Source organism: Microcaecilia unicolor, chromosome 7 (genome assembly GCF_901765095.1).
Source record: "Microcaecilia unicolor chromosome 7, aMicUni1.1, whole genome shotgun sequence".
NCBI lineage: Eukaryota > Metazoa > Chordata > Amphibia > Gymnophiona > Siphonopidae > Microcaecilia > Microcaecilia unicolor.
This window is the reverse complement of record NC_044037.1, coordinates 302,565,114-302,582,692: the sequence shown is the minus strand read 5'-3', so window position 1 is coordinate 302,582,692 and position 17,579 is coordinate 302,565,114. Positions and strand designations below refer to the sequence as shown.

Sequence of the window (17,579 nt, the reverse complement as noted above, 5' to 3'; positions counted from 1 at the left end):
TACAGCCTTCTACATGGAATGTTGCTAGTGTTTACCAAAAAACATTCCATTAGGGAGATTTTGTGTGGTTGCTAGTGGAATAGCAACATTCCATGTAGAATCTCCAATAGTATCTATTTTATTTTGGTTACATTTGTACCCTGCGCTTTCTCACTCATGGCAGACTCAATGCGGCTTACATGGGGCAATGGAGGGTTAAGTGACTTGCCCAGAGTCACAAGGAGCTGCCTGTGCCTGAAGTGGGAATTGAACGCAGTTCATACCTTAATTTTTAAGTCTCACTTTCACGGACACAAACTCAGGAAGCACTCCAATTCAGGCAGTGAGACCAATGGTGCCTGTGCCATTATGATGCTTACACATGTGCATTACCTATACGACCCGATTTCACTGAACGAGGACTGCCACGCCTCCTAGCTCACAGGCCACACTTGACTTCTTTATTAAAGCCCTTCAGAGCTATTGTATCCCACTTAAATATCAACATTTTTTTGTCCTAAGTCATCCCCGCTATTCTGATCCAGTTGAATAAGCACTACAAATCGTAAATCTTGCAAACTATGCCGGGCGGTAACCCAATGTTGCACTAATGGTGCTTCCATACATTTTAATATTACTTAAATGCTGAGCCAAACGAGATTTCATCTTCCTAACAGCTTGACCCATGTACCATAGTCCACACAGACACCCCATCCGATAAATTACAAAAGAAAAATTGCAATCCATTTTACAATGTAGCAGAAATTTTAGGTCTAATCTATTATGACAAATATTGTTGTGTATAACCCATTTGTTATATGTGTGTGCGTATTAGGAGTAAGGTACGGTGGTATGAAAGATTATGATGAATAATGGATATTTTAAAGGATTTAATTAAGAAAGCAGACATAAGAGTTTTGAGAAATGTGGAGGAGTGGCCTAGTGGTTAGTGTTTCATCCTGGGGAACTGAGTTCGATTCCCACTGCAGCTCCTTGTGACTCTGGGCAAGTCACTTAACCCTCCATTGCCCCTGGTACAAAATAAGTACCTGAATATATGTTAACTGCTTTGGAGTTCCAAAAACCTCAGAAAGGCGGTATATCAAGTGCCATTAACAAGATTCCATGCAGAATCTCAAAGAGTAGCAACATTCCATGTAGAACCCCAAAGAATAGCAAGATTCTGGAATCCTAAAGAGGAACAAGATTCCATGTAAAACCCCAAAGAGTGGAAGAGTAGCCTAGTGGTTTTTTTTTTTGTTACACTTGTACCCCGCGCTTTCCCACTCATGGCAGGCTCAATGCAGCTTACATGGGGCAATGGAGGGTTAAGAGACCTGCCCAGAGTCACAAGGAGCTGCCTGTGCTGGGAATGGAAAAGAATAGCAAGATTCTGGAATCCTAAAGAGGAACAAGATTCCATGTAAAACCCCAAAGAGTGGAAGAGTAGCCTAGTGGGTTTTTTTTTTTTGTTACATTTGTACCCCGCGCTTTCCCACTCATGGCAGGCTCAATGCAGCTTACATGGGGCAATGGAGGGTTAAGAGATCTGCCCAGAGTCACAAGGAGCTGCCTGTGCTGGGAATCAAACTCAGTTCCTTAGTTCCCCAGGACCAAAGTCCACCACCCTAACCACTAGGCCACTCCTCCACTGTTTGCTACTGTTTGAGATTCTACATGGAATGTTGCTATTCCACTAGCAACATTCCTTGGTCCATGTAGAAGCCTGCCCTTGCAAATCAGCAACGCGGCCACGCAGGCTTCTGTTTACATGCAGGACGTCAGACTCACAGAAACAGAAGCCTGCGCTGCCGCATTGCTGATCTGCAAGGGCAGACTTCTACACATGGAATGTTGCTAGTGGAGGAGTAGCCTAGTGGTTAGTGCAGTGGACTCTGATTCTGGGGAACAGAGTTCAATTCCCACTGCAGCTCCTTGTGACTCTGGGCAAGTCACTTAACCCTCCATTGCCCCTGGTACAAAATAAGTACCTGAATTTATGTAAACCACTTTGAATGTAGTTGCAAAAACCTCAGAAAGGCGGTATATCAAGTCCCATTTCCCCTTTAATTGGATAATTTTGATTTAAAATTGTTAAACTTACTGTATGGTTACTTGAAGTTTATTATATGCATATTCATTAGGGATATCCTGAAAACCTAGTCTTCTTGCAGCCCTCGAGGACTGAACTTGGACAAGACTGGCTTAGATCCAGTTCTCCCATTCAGTGAACTAGTGGTTTTTAGAGTGCCAGAATTTTCTGTGATGGTGTTGGGGGGGTGGGGGAGGAGGCAGAAACAAATCCTGAAAGCCTCTGGGACCGCCCACCCACTTTGAAGGCCCAGCACAGCAAATATCTTTAAAACTCTTGGGCTGGCATATCCTCAGCGCTGTTTCTCTGTGAGATCAGCCACAGAGACACTGAATATGCCAGCTGTGAGTTTTCAAAATGCAATGTAAGCATGCATTTAATAGGGCCACCGAGAGACTAGGCCGGGCCGCTGCTCCCCCCTCTACCCGCCCCCCTCTGTCCGCCACCGGGCCAGGCCCCCTGCATTGAAATCACAGCACCTCTCACCTCCATGTGAAAGCGCTGCAGGCAGCAGATCGCCTCCCTTCAGCCCTCCTTCCCTTCCTGTGTCCCACCCTCACAGAAGTTATGTCAGACGAGAGCAGGACACAGGGAGGGAAGGAGGCCCGAAGGGAGGCGATCTGCTGCCCTGCTGCCTGCAGCGCTTTCACAGGGGGCCCGGCCCAATGGCAGACAGTCGACAACGGAGGACGGGTGGGACTGCGGTGCCGGGCCCCCCTTGAAGGCCTGGGCCAGGGGAATTTTGTCCCCCCCTGCCCCCCCTCTCAGCAGCTATGGCATTTACCGGCAGAGCTCGCTCCACGAGCTGCCACATAGAACGAAGCCTGAAGCTGTCATTGTTAGAAGTGGTGGAGGGAAAGGGAAACGGATGCAGGGTAAGTCTGGAGGTTATTTTATTTATTCAAGTTGGCAAATAGTTTGGTTCTGTTTGTCGACTTGATTTGAAGGCTGGTATTGTCCATCATAAAGGTGTTTTTCAAGACCATCTTCTTGATTGACACATTCTGAAATATTTAACTTCTGAAGATGTTTAGATCTTTTCATTCAAAAGACTCCTCATGTAGGCCTTTTGGGCCGAAGCACAGCGTTGTGTCGAGTCTTTGATCAATAAATCTTTTTAAGCACAAGATTGTCCCTTCTGCTTCTGGAGTCCGTGATACTTTTTGCACTTTCTTCCTCCTCTGTTTGGGGAAATAAGTCTAAAACAGGGGACTTCTTCTATAAGGAAAAACATGCATCTACTTTTCTTTACGGGTCCTTTTACTAAGCTGCGTAAGCGTCTATGCACGCCAAAATGGAGTTACCGCCCGACTACCACGTTTCGAATGTGGTACTTTCATTTTTGGTGCACGTCCCATACGCACGTCTGAAAAATATTTTTTTATTTTCGGGCGCACATTTGGCACGCATAGGTCATTAATGCCTGGTTACCGTGCGAGTCTTTACCGCTAGGTCAATAGTTGGCGGTAAGGTCTCAGACCCAAAATGGACGCGCGGCAATTTTCATTTTTTCTGCTACATGTCCATTTTTGGCAAAAATTTTAAAAAGGCCTTTTTTCAGAAGCGTTAAATAATGGATCAGCGCGCGCCGAAAACCCGCACCTATGCTACCGAAAGCCATTTTTTCAGCACAACTTTGTAAAAGGACCCCTTAGAGAATAGTTTTGTGGCAGGACAAATTCACGCCTATATATTAGATGTAAATCATGTCTTGTGCCTAGATTGGAATTACTGGGGGGGGAGAGAGGCCTTTGCAGGTCAGTGTTGCATGATGTAACACTACCATTTAACACTACCATTAAACTTCCTATTATCTCCTCCCAAAGTCTCCCTGTTGATGTCCCATTGTGATATTCCTATTGATAATTTGATTATCTCGCATAACTTGTACAATGTAACCCATAACCAATTTGTATCAACTGTATTCTCTGTAGTCATATCTTATTGTAAGCCACACTGAGCCCGCAAAGAGGTGGGAAAATGTGGGATACAAATGCAAACAATAAATAAATAAATAAATGTACCTGAACGTAGGTGAGACATCACCTGGCAAGAGTGTTCATTCAGTGCCACTCTTGTGGACCGATGCTCAGAACTCTGGCACTATAAGGAACAGTGCTGGAAAATGCTACAGAACCAGCGTAGAAAAAATAACTTCACAATGCTCACTGTTAACAGCATGCAAATTATATGTGCGCTGTACAAGGGGAAGAGAAAGGAAAATGGGACTTGATATACTGCCTTTCTGAGGTTTTTGCAACTACATTCAAAGTAGTTTAAATATATTCAGGTACTTATTTTGTACCAGGGGCAATGGAGGGTTAAGTGACTTGCCCTGAGTCACAAGGAGCTGCAGTGGGAATTGAACCCAGTTCCCCAGAATCAGAGTCCACTGCACTAACCACTAGGCTACTCCTCCACTTGTAACATTCCATGTAGAATCTCAAATAGTAGCCAACATTCCATGTAGAATCTTAGATAATAGCAATGAATTGTCAGAATTAAATGTGTAGCATAATTATTGATTGGGCTGAATCAGATACAAATATATAACAATATAAAAATACAGTTTTTTTAAAGACTAATTGAAACTGCAGCAGGGAAACTGATCTGAACATCAAGCCCCTCTTTCCCCTCCCTTTTCCTGGGAACTTCTGATAGCAGGGCTAGTCAATTACAAACACTTAACAGAGACAAAAGGTACTGGCTTCACAGAGATATAGCTTCCTTCTCCTCCCACCTAACAAGGACTGATAACAAAAGCATGACTAGGTGGATACTTGAAGGCTCATCAAGACTTCTGCAGAAATTAAACACAACTGCAGACAGAGGGTCTGGAAAAATATAAATCCAGGTACTGAAGACAAAGGACTCAGAGGAAAACCATAAACAAAACATTTGCCTGTCATCAGATGTATACCTGCCCCCTCCCATCAGCTATCAGACAAGAAGATGCCAGGACATGTGCAGAAAGGAAAGACTTATAATGTGATCATGTGAACAGACTACATTAACCATAATGCCTTGGCATTATCCAGTGCAAACCAGGAAGCAAGTGCTGAGGTTCATGTGATCATATCCTCCTGCAACTTGCAATGTGTAAAAGACAGAAGCTGTTCCACACACAGAGCTCTTCTATCCTGCTGCCACTGCTACAGAGACCCTCCTTCCTCCTGCAATCACGTGCTTATCTCATGCTGCTCATGCTTTTTAACAAGGACTTGTAAGTAACTTATAATAATTCATATTTAAACCTCCTACCTTACTTTAAGCACAGATTCTCTGTAAGAAAAGAACTACCTCTTGCAATATTATTTACATGAAATAAACCTTTTCTGAAGCTAAATAGATGGTCTTTTGTGTCCTGGGTACATGCCTTTAAATCTTGCGGCGCAGGATACTGCATTTCAACAGAGATAATATTTAATTCATTGCAATTGTGGATCGTGTTGCCTTAAAGGGCAACTGGTGGAGAATTATTCAATATATATCTTAAAACTTATAAATATTAGCTAGTGTTCTGGAGCACTATCCCTAAGTGTAAATTACTTCTTTTTACAGCAACATTCCATTTAGAATCTGAAATAGGGAAAGGGAAATGGGACTTGATATACCGCCTTTCTGAGGTTTTTGCAACTACATTCAAAGCAGTTTACATACATTCATGTACTTATTTTGTACCAGGGCCAATGGAGGGTTAAGTGACTTGCCCAGAGTCACAAGGAGCTGCAGTGGGAATCGAACTCAGTTCCCCAGGATCAGAGTCCACTGCAGTAACCACTAGGCTACTCCTCCACTGGCAACATTCCATGTAGAAGCCTGCCCTTGCAGATCACCAATGCGGCCGCGCAGGCATCTGTTTCTGTGAGTCTGATGTCCTCAGACTCACAGAAACAGACGCCTGTGCGGCTGCGTTGCTGATCTGCAAGGGCAGACTTCTGTTTCTGTGAGTCTGACATCCTGCATGTACGTGCAGGACGTCAGACTCACAGAAACGGAAGCCTGCATGGCCGCGTTGCTGATCTGTAAGGGCAGGCTTCTACATGGAATGTTGCTAGTGGAATAGCAACATTCCATGTAGAATCTCAAATAGGGAAAGGGAAATGGGACTTGATATACCGCCTTTCTGAGGTTTTTGCAACAACATTCAAAGCAGTTTACATACATTCATGTACTTATTTTGTACCAGGGCCAATGGAGGGTTAAGTGACTTGCCCAGAGTCACAAGGAGCTGCAGTGGGAATCAAACTCAGTTCCCCAGGATCAAAGTCCACTGCACTAACCACTAGGCTACTCCTTCACTCCAAGGGGAAGGAACGTATTTGGAGCATGCGCACAAGAATTTTTGCCGTAAGCAGAGCTCTTGGTTCGCACGCCCATTCAAATCCTGAAGTGCAGGCAGACATCAGCGCCGTTCTTCTGCTCCTTAAATATAAGCTTCTCAATATTTTTTTCACTTTAAAACCTTTATTTATTTATTTATACAATGTATCAATTATAAGTCACAAGAATCACAAGTGAATAAGCAAACTCACAAAATATATCATAGGAAAAAAAAAAAAAAAGAAAATCAAGAAGAAATATGTCCATAGTATAGTCCTTCATTTAAAAAGGAAAAAAAAAAAAGGAGGAACCAATTCTAAGTAAATGAGAAAAAAATAACAAAAGACATAGGCTGCAGTTAAGGTACTTATCAGCCAACCTAACAGCATAACCTACTCTGGGGGTAGAAACACTTTAGGAAGTAAAACTTCTTTACCAGACAAAAACTCTTGAAGTTGCCTACAACAAAAAATGTACCCTCAAACAACATTCAACACACACAAGGAAATTTCAACACATAACTAGTTGAGTTACAAGTCTCTAGGCTTAAGCACTTGAAATTCTTGATGCCTCTTCTGCGCAGAACGCGTGCTGACGATTACTGCCTGGTTAACGCATGAGACCTTACCGCTAAGTCAATGGGTGGCGGCAAGATCTGAGGCCCAAAATGGACGCACGCCAATTTTTATTGTGCCGCACGTCCATTTTTGACCCCCCCAAAAAAAGGCCTTTTTTGCAGGCGCGCTGAAAAACGGACCTGCGCGCGTCCAATACATGTGTCAACAACAGCGCAGGCCAGTTTTCGGTGCACGTTGGTAAAAGGACCCCTTAGTGGCTCCCTTTCTCTTCTTCCCCATTGTAGTAGGGAAAAGTGTCCCGAAGCAAAACGCCTCGGTACTTTGCAGGAGCTCAATTCAGCACGTTCGCATCTGACGCCATCTTGGTTCCAACTATCGTCTAAAAAAACGCTTATAATTAAGTGCCGAAAAGGGGCGTTCATGTGTGCTTCCACTTTCGGTTTTGCTCAGACTCCCACGCATTTGTTCCTCACCACCGGCGCTCAGAAACTTGCACGGGCTTCTTTCAAATAAAATAAAACCCAGCAGATTTTAAAAGGAAGATCATGACAAATCCTCTCTTCTAACCCCTCAAAGTGACCTCAGAACTGGTGGCAGGTTTTTTTGTGCCCGGTTTCTCTGAGCATTGGGATGGAATAGCTAATGACTTCATTTACATCCGACATTTAAATACGATTTGTGGTAATCTTTGGTGTGAACATTATTTCCTGCGCTAGAGCCTTCTGCACACATTAACGCTGGCGCTAGTCCGGCGCTAATCACCTTGAGCACCGGCGTTAGGTTTTGAACATCGGCCCATGGTAGGACAAAGAAAATGGTGTTGAGCAAGGTGGGGAGGGGAGGGGGGTGTGGAGAGAAGAGGGCTGTGAAAAGGGTGCTGGGCAGGTGGAAAGTGATTTTGTAGCAATTTTGAAATGACTTCCGTAATTTCGGAACTGCTGAGTGAGGATCAGGTGATGCCCCTGTTAGTATGAAGTTACTGTGACCAGTAGATGGACTGGAAATTTTTCTTCTCATTGACTGCAGATCCTTAATTCATTGAGAATTTTTTGAAAGGATTTTTTTGGGGTATGTTTGCCATCATTTAAGGTTTATAATTTTACCCAACACTTGTTTGTATTATGGAATAGGAAGCAAAGGAGACTGGGGTGATGCTGGTGTGCTGGCCAGGAAGAGAGAGAGGGGCAGGATGCTGGGCAGGGGGAGAAGAAATTGGAGAGGATATGGGGAAGGGATGCTATGCCAGAACCTCCATTAGTAGGTAGGAGTAATTAAGAGGAGAATGCAAAAGGTTGAAGGTTCGCCTAGGGAGGCTAATATGTTGCACCTGCCCCACCATCAGCTCACTGGATGAGCTCCCTCTAAGGGTGGAAGAAGAGGAAAGCAACCAGAGCTTTTACTGTAGTCTCAGTGGCAGCGCCTCCTTATGGTGGATCTCTGGAGCTGCTGAACCTGGTCTCAGCAGAGACATGTCCTCACTCTCCTCTCCAAGGGAACTTTGCAAACAGAAGAAAGGCAGTCTCTTATGAGCACACAAAAATCTATCTCCAAAAATTAGCCCTAGGTAAAGGCCAATGTCAGTCGTCATCTGGCTGAAGGAAGGTTCTTAAGACTATATGTTTAAGTCAGTCACTTACAGCTCCTTTTTCTAATTGCTGTGGATATGCTCAGAAATGGTTTCATAAATACCTCTTAGTGTAATATGAGACTGTCACAGGGAAAGGACAAAGTGCAATTCAAACAGCAGCACAACACAAGCTTGTGTATAATTTTCTTTCTTTCTTTCTCCCTCTGTTAGTATTAGTTTCATTACAATACAATTGCAGTGTGTAATTTTAAACAGTAGTGTGTAGATGAGGATAGCTGAGGGACAGTGCCAACGATGCTCCTCTCCCAGTATGCTCTGGGGCTGCTCCCTTCTCCCTTCCCTGTGAGTGGGGAGCAGGCAATGACATGCAGTGCATGCTGGGACAATGGAAGCCATTTTGGTCCCCCTAGCTTTTTTGTTTTTGTTACTTTTGTACCCTGCGCTTTCCCACTCATGGCAGGCTCAATGCGGCTTACATGGGGCAATGGAGGGTTAAATGACTTGCCCAGAGTCACAAGGAGCTGCCTGTGCCTGAAGTGGGAATCGAACTCAGTTCCCCAGGACCAAAGTCCACCACCCTAACCACTAGGCCACTCCTCCACTGTTGCTACTATTGGAGATTCTACATGGAATGTTGCTACTATTGGAGATTCTACATGGAATGTTGCTATTCCACTAGCAACATTCCATGTAGAAGTTGGCCCTTGCAGATCACCAATGTGGCCGCGCAGGCTTCTACATGGAATGTTGCTAGTGGAATAGCAACATTCCATGTAGAATCTCCAATAGTAGCAACATTCCATGTAGAATCTCCAATAGTATCTATTTTATTTTTGTTACATTTGTACCCTGCGCTTTCCCACTCATGGCAGACTCAATGCGGCTTACATGGGGCAATGGAGGGTTAAGTGACTTGCCCAGAGTCACAAGGAGCTGCCTGTGCCTGAAGTGGGAATCCAACTCAGTTCCTCAGTTCCCCAGGACAAAAGTCCACCACCCTAACCACTAGGCCACTCCTCCACTCCTTTTCACCGTGCTGGCTGGTTCAGTTTGACTACTGCATTTATGCTGGGTAACCCTGCTGGTGGGAAGGTCAGATTGCCCACTGGTAGAAACTGAGGAGGGAACCTTAGTCATCCCAAGGGCTCTTAACCTCAATCATTCATTAGTCTGCTCCACATATCTCCTTCCATCCCACTTCATTTCTGAAAACTAACTTCAATGGATGAGGCCATGGATGCAGCCCCCTCCCCACACAAACCACCGTGTCCACTGTAAGACCAGTTTTCCTCCTGAAATCCTCACAGTCTTCATGCCTGGCTCACATCTGGTTTCAGTGAGGGTCTACAGCTGAAATGGCCGCCCCCTCCTCTAAGTGCTGCTTCCATGGAGCTCCCTGCCCTGGCCCAAGAGTGTGGGCTGACACAAGGAGCTATTTGATGGTGCAATGAAGCCCCCTCCTTAAATCCTTCAAGTTGGAAGAAACAGAACAGAAGAAAACATAAAAGGTCTGTTTCCCTTTTTCATTTGGTTGCTCTGCTTTAGTGTTTCTTTTGCCTTTCAGACTTGCCCCCGTGAGGGGAAGGGGCAGCTCTTGTGTTCATCTCGTACAAGGGCTGGAGTTACGACCCAAAACTTCACAGTCTTTTCAGCTGCTGGGGCTGAAACGTTACCAGCATTTCCAGCCAGCCACAGAGATAACATCTGGGCCACAGAACAAGAGCAGAGGCCAAGGAATGACAAAGTCAGTTCAAACTAAGCACTGGAGCAGGGAAAAAGAGGTGAGGGGTTGTGTAGGTGACAGGAAAAAGAGACCACCCAACCCAGTCTGCCCAGTTAAACCTGTCACCAGTACCACGGATGTGGGCAAAGCGTCAGTTTAACATGAAGCAAAACAGATTCAAACAAGCGGAACTATGCTACGGATGACTGGACGAAGCCCCACCACAGCCACAGCGTAGCCCAAGCCTCTTGTCTGGGTTTGTTTTCTGGCACAGCCACAGCCCCTGCTCATTGGCCCTTTAACGTTAGAGCAGAACTGAGTGAAAACAAAAAGTGATGTGGCCTGATTCCTGGGGGACTGTTGTGGTTCCACTTTGTGGTGTAATATGCTCCAGCCGTCCTCTCAGCCGTGGTTAAAAGCTGACAAGTGAGAAACCGAGGCCTTAGGGTCCTCCGTGCTCCTCTTTACTAAGTTGTGCTAAGGTTAGACAGTTAACGCCCAATTAATGCAAAAGCACTATGGTTAACATTTGGGGGGGGGGGGTGTTGGAAGGTCTGGCACGCAGTTAATGCAAAGAAAACTTAGCTAATGTCCATTGAGGAGCTAATTCTCTGCGTGCTTCTAATTAGGCCCCTCGGTAACTGCATCCCACATCATCAGCCATGCGGTTAACTGGATGTGAAGTGGTGCAATTCACTGCACCATGTTATCCGTCGCGTTAGCAGTTAGGGGGTAATTCTTATCGACATAAGTTATTAGCCACAAATGTGATTCTGTACATTTGCATCGCGTGTATTTCACACTAGAGGAGTCTGGGTGGGACTGACGCTTTTCTACATAACTTACTGAATACTAAACACTGTGAGCTAAACTCAGTATATGGCGCTGGGATGGTATTTTGTGAAGGGCGCTCCCTGGTGTTTTTATAGAATAGCACTTAGTGTCAGGATTGGGAGCAAGGATTCACACCAACTGAAACCTGCTGGAAATCCTCCCCCAAATTCTGTAACAGTGAACGACCCTAACCTGCCCATGTCCTTCGCACTGTTACACCTCGTCTTCTGATCTGCGTGGAATAGGGGTGGACTGACAGTGAACTGGGCCCCTGGACAGCAAGGGTCATTGGGCCCCGCAAGCTGCAGCCTGCCGTTCCCTCCCACACACCACAGCCTCCCCCCGAGCCTCAGTGGGCCCCTCCTGGTAGGAAGGGCCCTGGTGGCAACGTGGCTTCTTCAGGGGCAGGAAAGAACCTCACTCTTTCCTGCCCACTACTGCTATTCTGTCTTTTCAAAATGGGTGCCGAGACTGCCTGCGGTAGTCTCACGGGTCTCGATAGTCTCGGCAGCCATTTTTAAAACAGAGCAGTACCGTGCGGCAGGGGCGTAGCTATGTGGGGCCACAGGGGCCTGGGCCCCCGTAGATTTGGCCCTGGACCCCCCTGAAAAAATGGCCCTCTTGACCCCCCCCTCCCGCTGCCAACCCACCGTTGCTGTCTGCTACCTTTGCTGGTGGGGGACCCCAACCCCCGCCTGCCGAGGTCCCCTTCTTCCTTCATTCTGTTTCTGAGTCTGATGTCCTGCAATTTCTGAACTCCACTGCAGTGCCCCCTAGGGTGCCCAGTTGGTGTCCTGGCATGTGAAGGGGACCAGTGCACTACGAATGCTGGCTCCTCCCACGACCAAATGGCTTGGATTTGGTCGTTTTTGAGATGGGCATCCTCGGTTTCCATTATCGGCGAAAACCGAGGTTGCCCATCTCTAAGGTCGACCTAAATGTTGAGATTTGGGCGTCCCCGACCGTATTATCGAAATGAAAGATGGACGCCCATCTTGTTTCGATAATATGGGATGCCCCGCCCCTTCACTGGGACGTCCTCAGAGATAGGCGCCCTTAGAGATGGTCGTCCCCGTTCGAAAATGCCCCTCTAGGTATTATTCCCTGTCCCTGGAGGGCTCACAATCTAATTTTGAAGGGTTAAGTGACTTGTCCAAGATGACAAGGAGCAGCAGTGGCCAGGGCTGCTGAGAGACTGAGCCGGGCCTGGGGCAGGACAGCCGCTGCTGCCCCTCACCCCCCTCCTCCCTGGGGCAGGGCCACCAGTGCCGCCGCCCCCCCAGGACACCGTGTAGAGAGACACAATTTGCCCTACATCCCTGCCCCAACTCCACATACCTTCGCTGGCGGGGATCCCCAAGCCTTCCTTCATCGCTGTTCTCCGCCGCATTGCCTGTCCTGCAGCTGCTTCCCCTCACGTAGCGCATGCTCAATTTCACCAAAACTGAGCATGTGCAATGTGAGGGGAAGCAGGGCAGGCAATGCAGCGGAGAACAGTGCTGGCAGGGCTTGGGGACCTCCGCCAGCCAACTCAGAGGCCCCGAATGCAATTTGGAATCCTGTCTGCTCCTCCCCGGCCTCCAAGGGGGGCCCGGCGCTGGGGTCTGTCTCTCTCCTGCTCCTGTTAGGAGTACAGTGATTGTGTTACAGGTACCGACAGGAGCAGGAGAGAGACAGACCCCAGCGCCGGCCCCCTTGGAGGCCAGGCCTGGGGGAATCTTGCCTCTCCCTGCCCCCACCTCTCAGCAGCTCTGGCAGTGGGATTTTAACCGAGATCCCCTGGTTCTCAGCTTGCTGCTCTAACCACTTGGCTACTGCTCCACTGTAGCATTTAACAAGCTACATTAACATGGCACCATCATTTATGCCTGAAATAGCTAATACCAATTTTTAAAGAAGGGCCTGAGAGAACACTGCCACTGTCTGCATGACTTACCGTTTTGCTTGAAGCATCCTGGGGGGACGTAGGCCACATTCTCAAGTGAAAAACTAACAGCCACCCCTAGAAAAATAACCACAGAGTCGGTCTGTCCCATGGAAATCTCTCCACTCACTACCCAGCAGCTGTTACAGCTCAAATGTAGCTTTGGAAAAGGCTGGTGTAGGCCGACAGCTTCCATGAGGAGGTCTGTGAGGTTTCCAAAGCTCTTCGACAAAAGCTGAGCCTTTAAACCTCATCACAGCCTCCCAAGACCGCTGCCGATGTCAAAGACGGTCCTTCTCGCGTGACACAGTTTAAAACGAATGCAGCGACACTTCGATGCGTACCTGCAGGCTCATGAGCGCAAGCGTTCACAGTGGGTAATGTAGTGAGCTCAAGCACATCATTTAACTTTCCTTCACACAGATTTAGATTTTCACCAGTGCTGCTCTTTTCTTGGGGGGTGGGGTGTGGGGAGAGAGGGAAATTTCTCTTTTGTTGCCGCAGGCCATAGGTTCCACAGATTCTGCAGTGTTTGCAGCCACTCTCCCCTTTCTCCAACACCTTCACACCCACTGAGCATGTGCACACATTAATGTCAGTTTAGCCAGGGTCTTCTCCTCCAGCCGAGACCCTAGGGAAGCATTCAGGGCTCGTAGCACTATCTTCCCTTGAAGAGGTCTTTCCTCCGTCGCACCTCCTCTAGCACACGGGCTCTGAAATGGTTCCAGTCCTCCTCGCTGCCCTGCTGGAGGCCCAGGGCCTCATGAAGGTCCTGGCAGTGGGTGCGGAGAAAGGGGTTGTACTCCTTCTCTTCCCCGAGAGTGGATGGACACTGGGATAAAGAGAGAGAGAGAGAGAGAGAAATTCAGCTTCTAACAGACTGGGTGTTATGGGCTCTTCAGATCTATTACAGCAAAAACCTGAAACAACAGCCGATCAAACTCCCAAAGGGTTGTATAGATTAAATAACAAAAATGTGGCATTGACCCTCAGAAACCTAGGCTTCCACCTACAGAACACTGTTATCGATATAAGAGTTTTGTGTCTGTGGTCTAGTCTCTTTCATAGGGTAAATTTTCCACCTACTCTCTGTGAAATTGTGCTAATTTAAACATAAGTTTCAGAGCATTACTGAGCAGACACTTATTCTCAAGCTACAGCTTAGCATAGATTAACTTAGCTATCATTTGACTGGCTTGATAACCCCTCATTTCAACTGCTGATTTTAACTAACTAACTACTAACATTTCCAAAGCGCTACTAGGGTTACGCAGCGCTGTACAATTTAAACATAGAAGGACAGTCCCTGCTCAAAGAGCTTACAATCTAAAAGACAGGTGTACAATCTAGAGGACAAGTGAACAGTTAATCTGATAGGGTGGATAGATTGGGGCATTCTATATTTCTCGAGCGGTTAGGCGCCGAAGGCAGCATTGAAGAGGTGAGTTTTAAGCAGAGATTTGAAGATGGGTAGGGAGGGGGCATGGCGTATGGGTAAAGGAAGATTGTTCCAGGCATAGGGTGAGGCAAGGCAGAATGAGCGGAGCCTGGAGTTGGCAGTGGTGGAGAAGGGTACTGAGAGAAGGGCTTTGTCCTGTGAGCGGAGGTTGCGGGCGGGAACATAGGGGGAGATGAGGGTGGAGAGGTAGTGAGGAGCCGCAGACCGGGTGCATTTGTAGGTAAGGAGGAGGAGCCTGAATTGTATGCGATATCTGATCGGAAGCCAATGAAGTGATTTGAGGAGAGGGGTGATATGAGTATATTGGTTCTGGCAGAAGATAAGACTTGCGGCAGCGTTCTGAACGGATTGAAGGGGGGATAGATGGCTGAGTGGGAGGCCGGTGAGGAGTAAGTTGCAGTAATCATATTCAACGGGGCCCAATCATTTCACCCATTTCAGGGCTTCATCAGGAACCTCCCAGTTTTAACTATAATTCCAGGGGTATTGATTTGCCTAGCTAGACGTCTCTAGTTGAAATGAGGGGTTATCAATTTCACAGAGAGTAGGTGGAAAATGTACCCTATGAAAGAGACTAGACCACAGACACAAAACTCTTATATAGATAACAGTGTTCTGTAGGTGGAAGCCTAGGTTTCTGAGGGTCAATTCCACATTTTTGTTATTTATTCTATACAACCCTTTGGGAGTTTTGATTGGCTGTTGTTTCAGGGTTTTGCTGTATTAGATTACGGAAGTAGAATCAACAGCCCATACTGTCTATTTAAATAACAATCCAATCTCTTCAGATCTCTATACAATGCTGAAAAAAATATGTGACTCCCCTAGGCCTGGTCTGTATTTTAGCACAATTTATACTCAAAACAGGATTCGATCCAGGGCTTAATTTGTGCCAGAACGAGGTGGAATGGCGTTCTGGCACTTCTTGGCAGCTGGAAGTGATGTCATCGCCAGATTCTCCCTGCCCGCCCCACGTTCCAATTTTTTCTCTCGCCTGTCCCCTCCCCAGCTGGCAATCCAACATCTTTCCTTGCCTCTTAACACCCCAGGTATACCTTTTATTGCTGGAGGCAGCCAGCAGTGAAAAGCGATTCGTGCCAACCTCAGAGCCTTCTCTCTGATGAACTTCCTGTTTCCACAGAGTCAGGAAGTACCAGAGAGAAGGCTCTGTGGTGGGTGCAAGTAGTGCATCTGAATCACTGTTCACTGCCAGCTGCCGTTTTCATCTCCACCCCCCCCCCCCCCCCCACAGGAGGACATTCCAAGCATCCACCACTCTCTCCGTGAAAAAATACTTCCTGACATTTTTCTTGAGTCTGCCCCCCCCCCCCCCTTCAATCTCATTTCATGTCCTCTCGTTCTACCTCCTTCGCATCTCCGGAAAAAGTTCGTTTGCGGATTAATACTGTTCAAATATTTGAACGTCTGTATCATATCACCCCTGTTCCTCCTTTCCTCCAGGGTATACATGTTCAGGTCATCAAGTCTCTGCTCATACGTCTCGTAACGCAAATCCCTTACCATTCTCGTAGCTTTTCTTTGCACCGCTTCAATTCTTTTTACATCCTTAGCAAGATACAGCCTCCAAAACTGAACACAATACTCCAGGTGGGGCCTCACCAATAACTTATACAGGGGCATTAAAACCTCCTTTCTTCTGCAGATCACACCTCTCTCTATACAGCCTAGCAACCTTCTAGATACAGCCACCGCCTTGTCACACTGTTTCGTTGCCTTCAGGTCCTCAGGTACTATCACCCCAAGATCCCTCTCCCCATCCGTACATATCAGACTCTCACCGCCTGACACATACGTCTCCCATGGATTTCTACTCCCTAAGTGCATCACTTTACATAAATAAGGAGGAAGAAGCAGAGATAGCCTCATCTGCCCATTCCTGGAGGTCTAAACGAGATCTCATAGGAGCCGGAGGGGCAGTGAGGCGAGAGACTGAAGCACCTTGTGGCAACTCTGACTGCCCCTGCTTAAGTAAATAGGTCTGGTGTAAGAGCAATACAGACTCCAGAGAAAACAAAAATCCCAATACAGCTGAATGCTCTGTCGGTCCCTGAGGCTGTAAAATGGCGACTGTGTTTTGCGCACGATCAGAGGCTGTTCCTCACTGCCAGTCGGCCACGACAAAATGGCACCCATTCCCAAACTCTCCTGCATCGAACTGCGCACCAGCCCTGCCGGAGAGCCTGAAGTCTCCAAATCTGTGCCAAATCTGAAAACCTGCTGCCACTGACCATTTCCTCCACGTCCTGCGTGATTCCTGGCTTGCACGCACTGCAATGCCCAGACACGGACTGGTGGGTCCCAGAGCGGGAACACCATTCACCCCAACTGTCACATGCGCAGCACAACACAGTCCCAAGCGGTGAGTTAGGGTCCCTCCCCTGCACCAAGTAAAACTTACAGCCTTCCCAAGAGGTTCTGAGTCAAACCTTAGTCAGACTTACCACTACTGGCTGCTCCCCTCAAACTCACAGTCTCCACAAGTCATATCCCAGATGAGAAAGGATCAGGACAGACTCTCCAGTAAATTTATTTTCTTCTCCTTTTTTTTTTAAGGTTGTTGTGTTGGAAAAGGAGAGCTCCACAGGAAACAGGGGAGAGGAGAAAGGAGGGAAGACGTAAATTCACAGGGCACCAGAGACAGGGATCTGAAGACCTCCAGATATGACTCTGCAGACTCAAGCCAGCCGCAAAGCTCAACTGGGCACCAATCGACCAACTGGACCATTAGCAAATCACTCAGAATCAGAGACTGAAAGTGTGTACATTCACCTGCTGGAGACAGAAAATACTGAGGAGCTGGACTGGATGCCAAGACAAATGTCTCAGCTCAGTTTTCAGTTCTCTATCTCCACCTGCTGGTTGATGGACACAACTATTCCACAGGTTCTGGAATAGTAGGAAGCTACATAATGGAAGAAAAATTTTGGGTAGTACCAGATTGGTAGGTTATATAAGTAAGGTCCATTCTGGGCATGTTGGAAATGAGTGTTTAGGGTCATTTTTAGTGGATGTATGTTTTAACCTTTTGTTGTAAACCACCTTGAAAACCTTTGGCCAC

The 17,579-nt window shown here is 47.0% G+C and overlaps 2 protein-coding genes across 2 annotated transcripts in view; both read right to left on the bottom strand.

Annotated features, from left to right (window-relative positions):
- LOC115475147 (ciliogenesis-associated TTC17-interacting protein-like) overlaps window positions 1-13,366 on the bottom strand; it is a 102,224-nt gene extending 88,858 nt beyond the window's left edge. The window contains exon 1 of the mRNA XM_030210887.1: window positions 13,054-13,366. Within this exon, the coding sequence (XP_030066747.1) occupies window positions 13,054-13,070 (17 nt within the window). The 5' untranslated portion in view covers window positions 13,071-13,366. The remainder of the gene's footprint in view (window positions 1-13,053) is intronic.
- Window positions 13,367-13,497: 131 nt separating this feature from the next.
- Window positions 13,498-17,579, bottom strand: part of LOC115473985 (probable hydrolase PNKD) — a 152,127-nt gene continuing 148,045 nt past the window's right edge. The window contains exon 9 of the mRNA XM_030209227.1: window positions 13,498-13,873. Within this exon, the coding sequence (XP_030065087.1) occupies window positions 13,700-13,873 (174 nt within the window). The 3' untranslated portion in view covers window positions 13,498-13,699. The remainder of the gene's footprint in view (window positions 13,874-17,579) is intronic.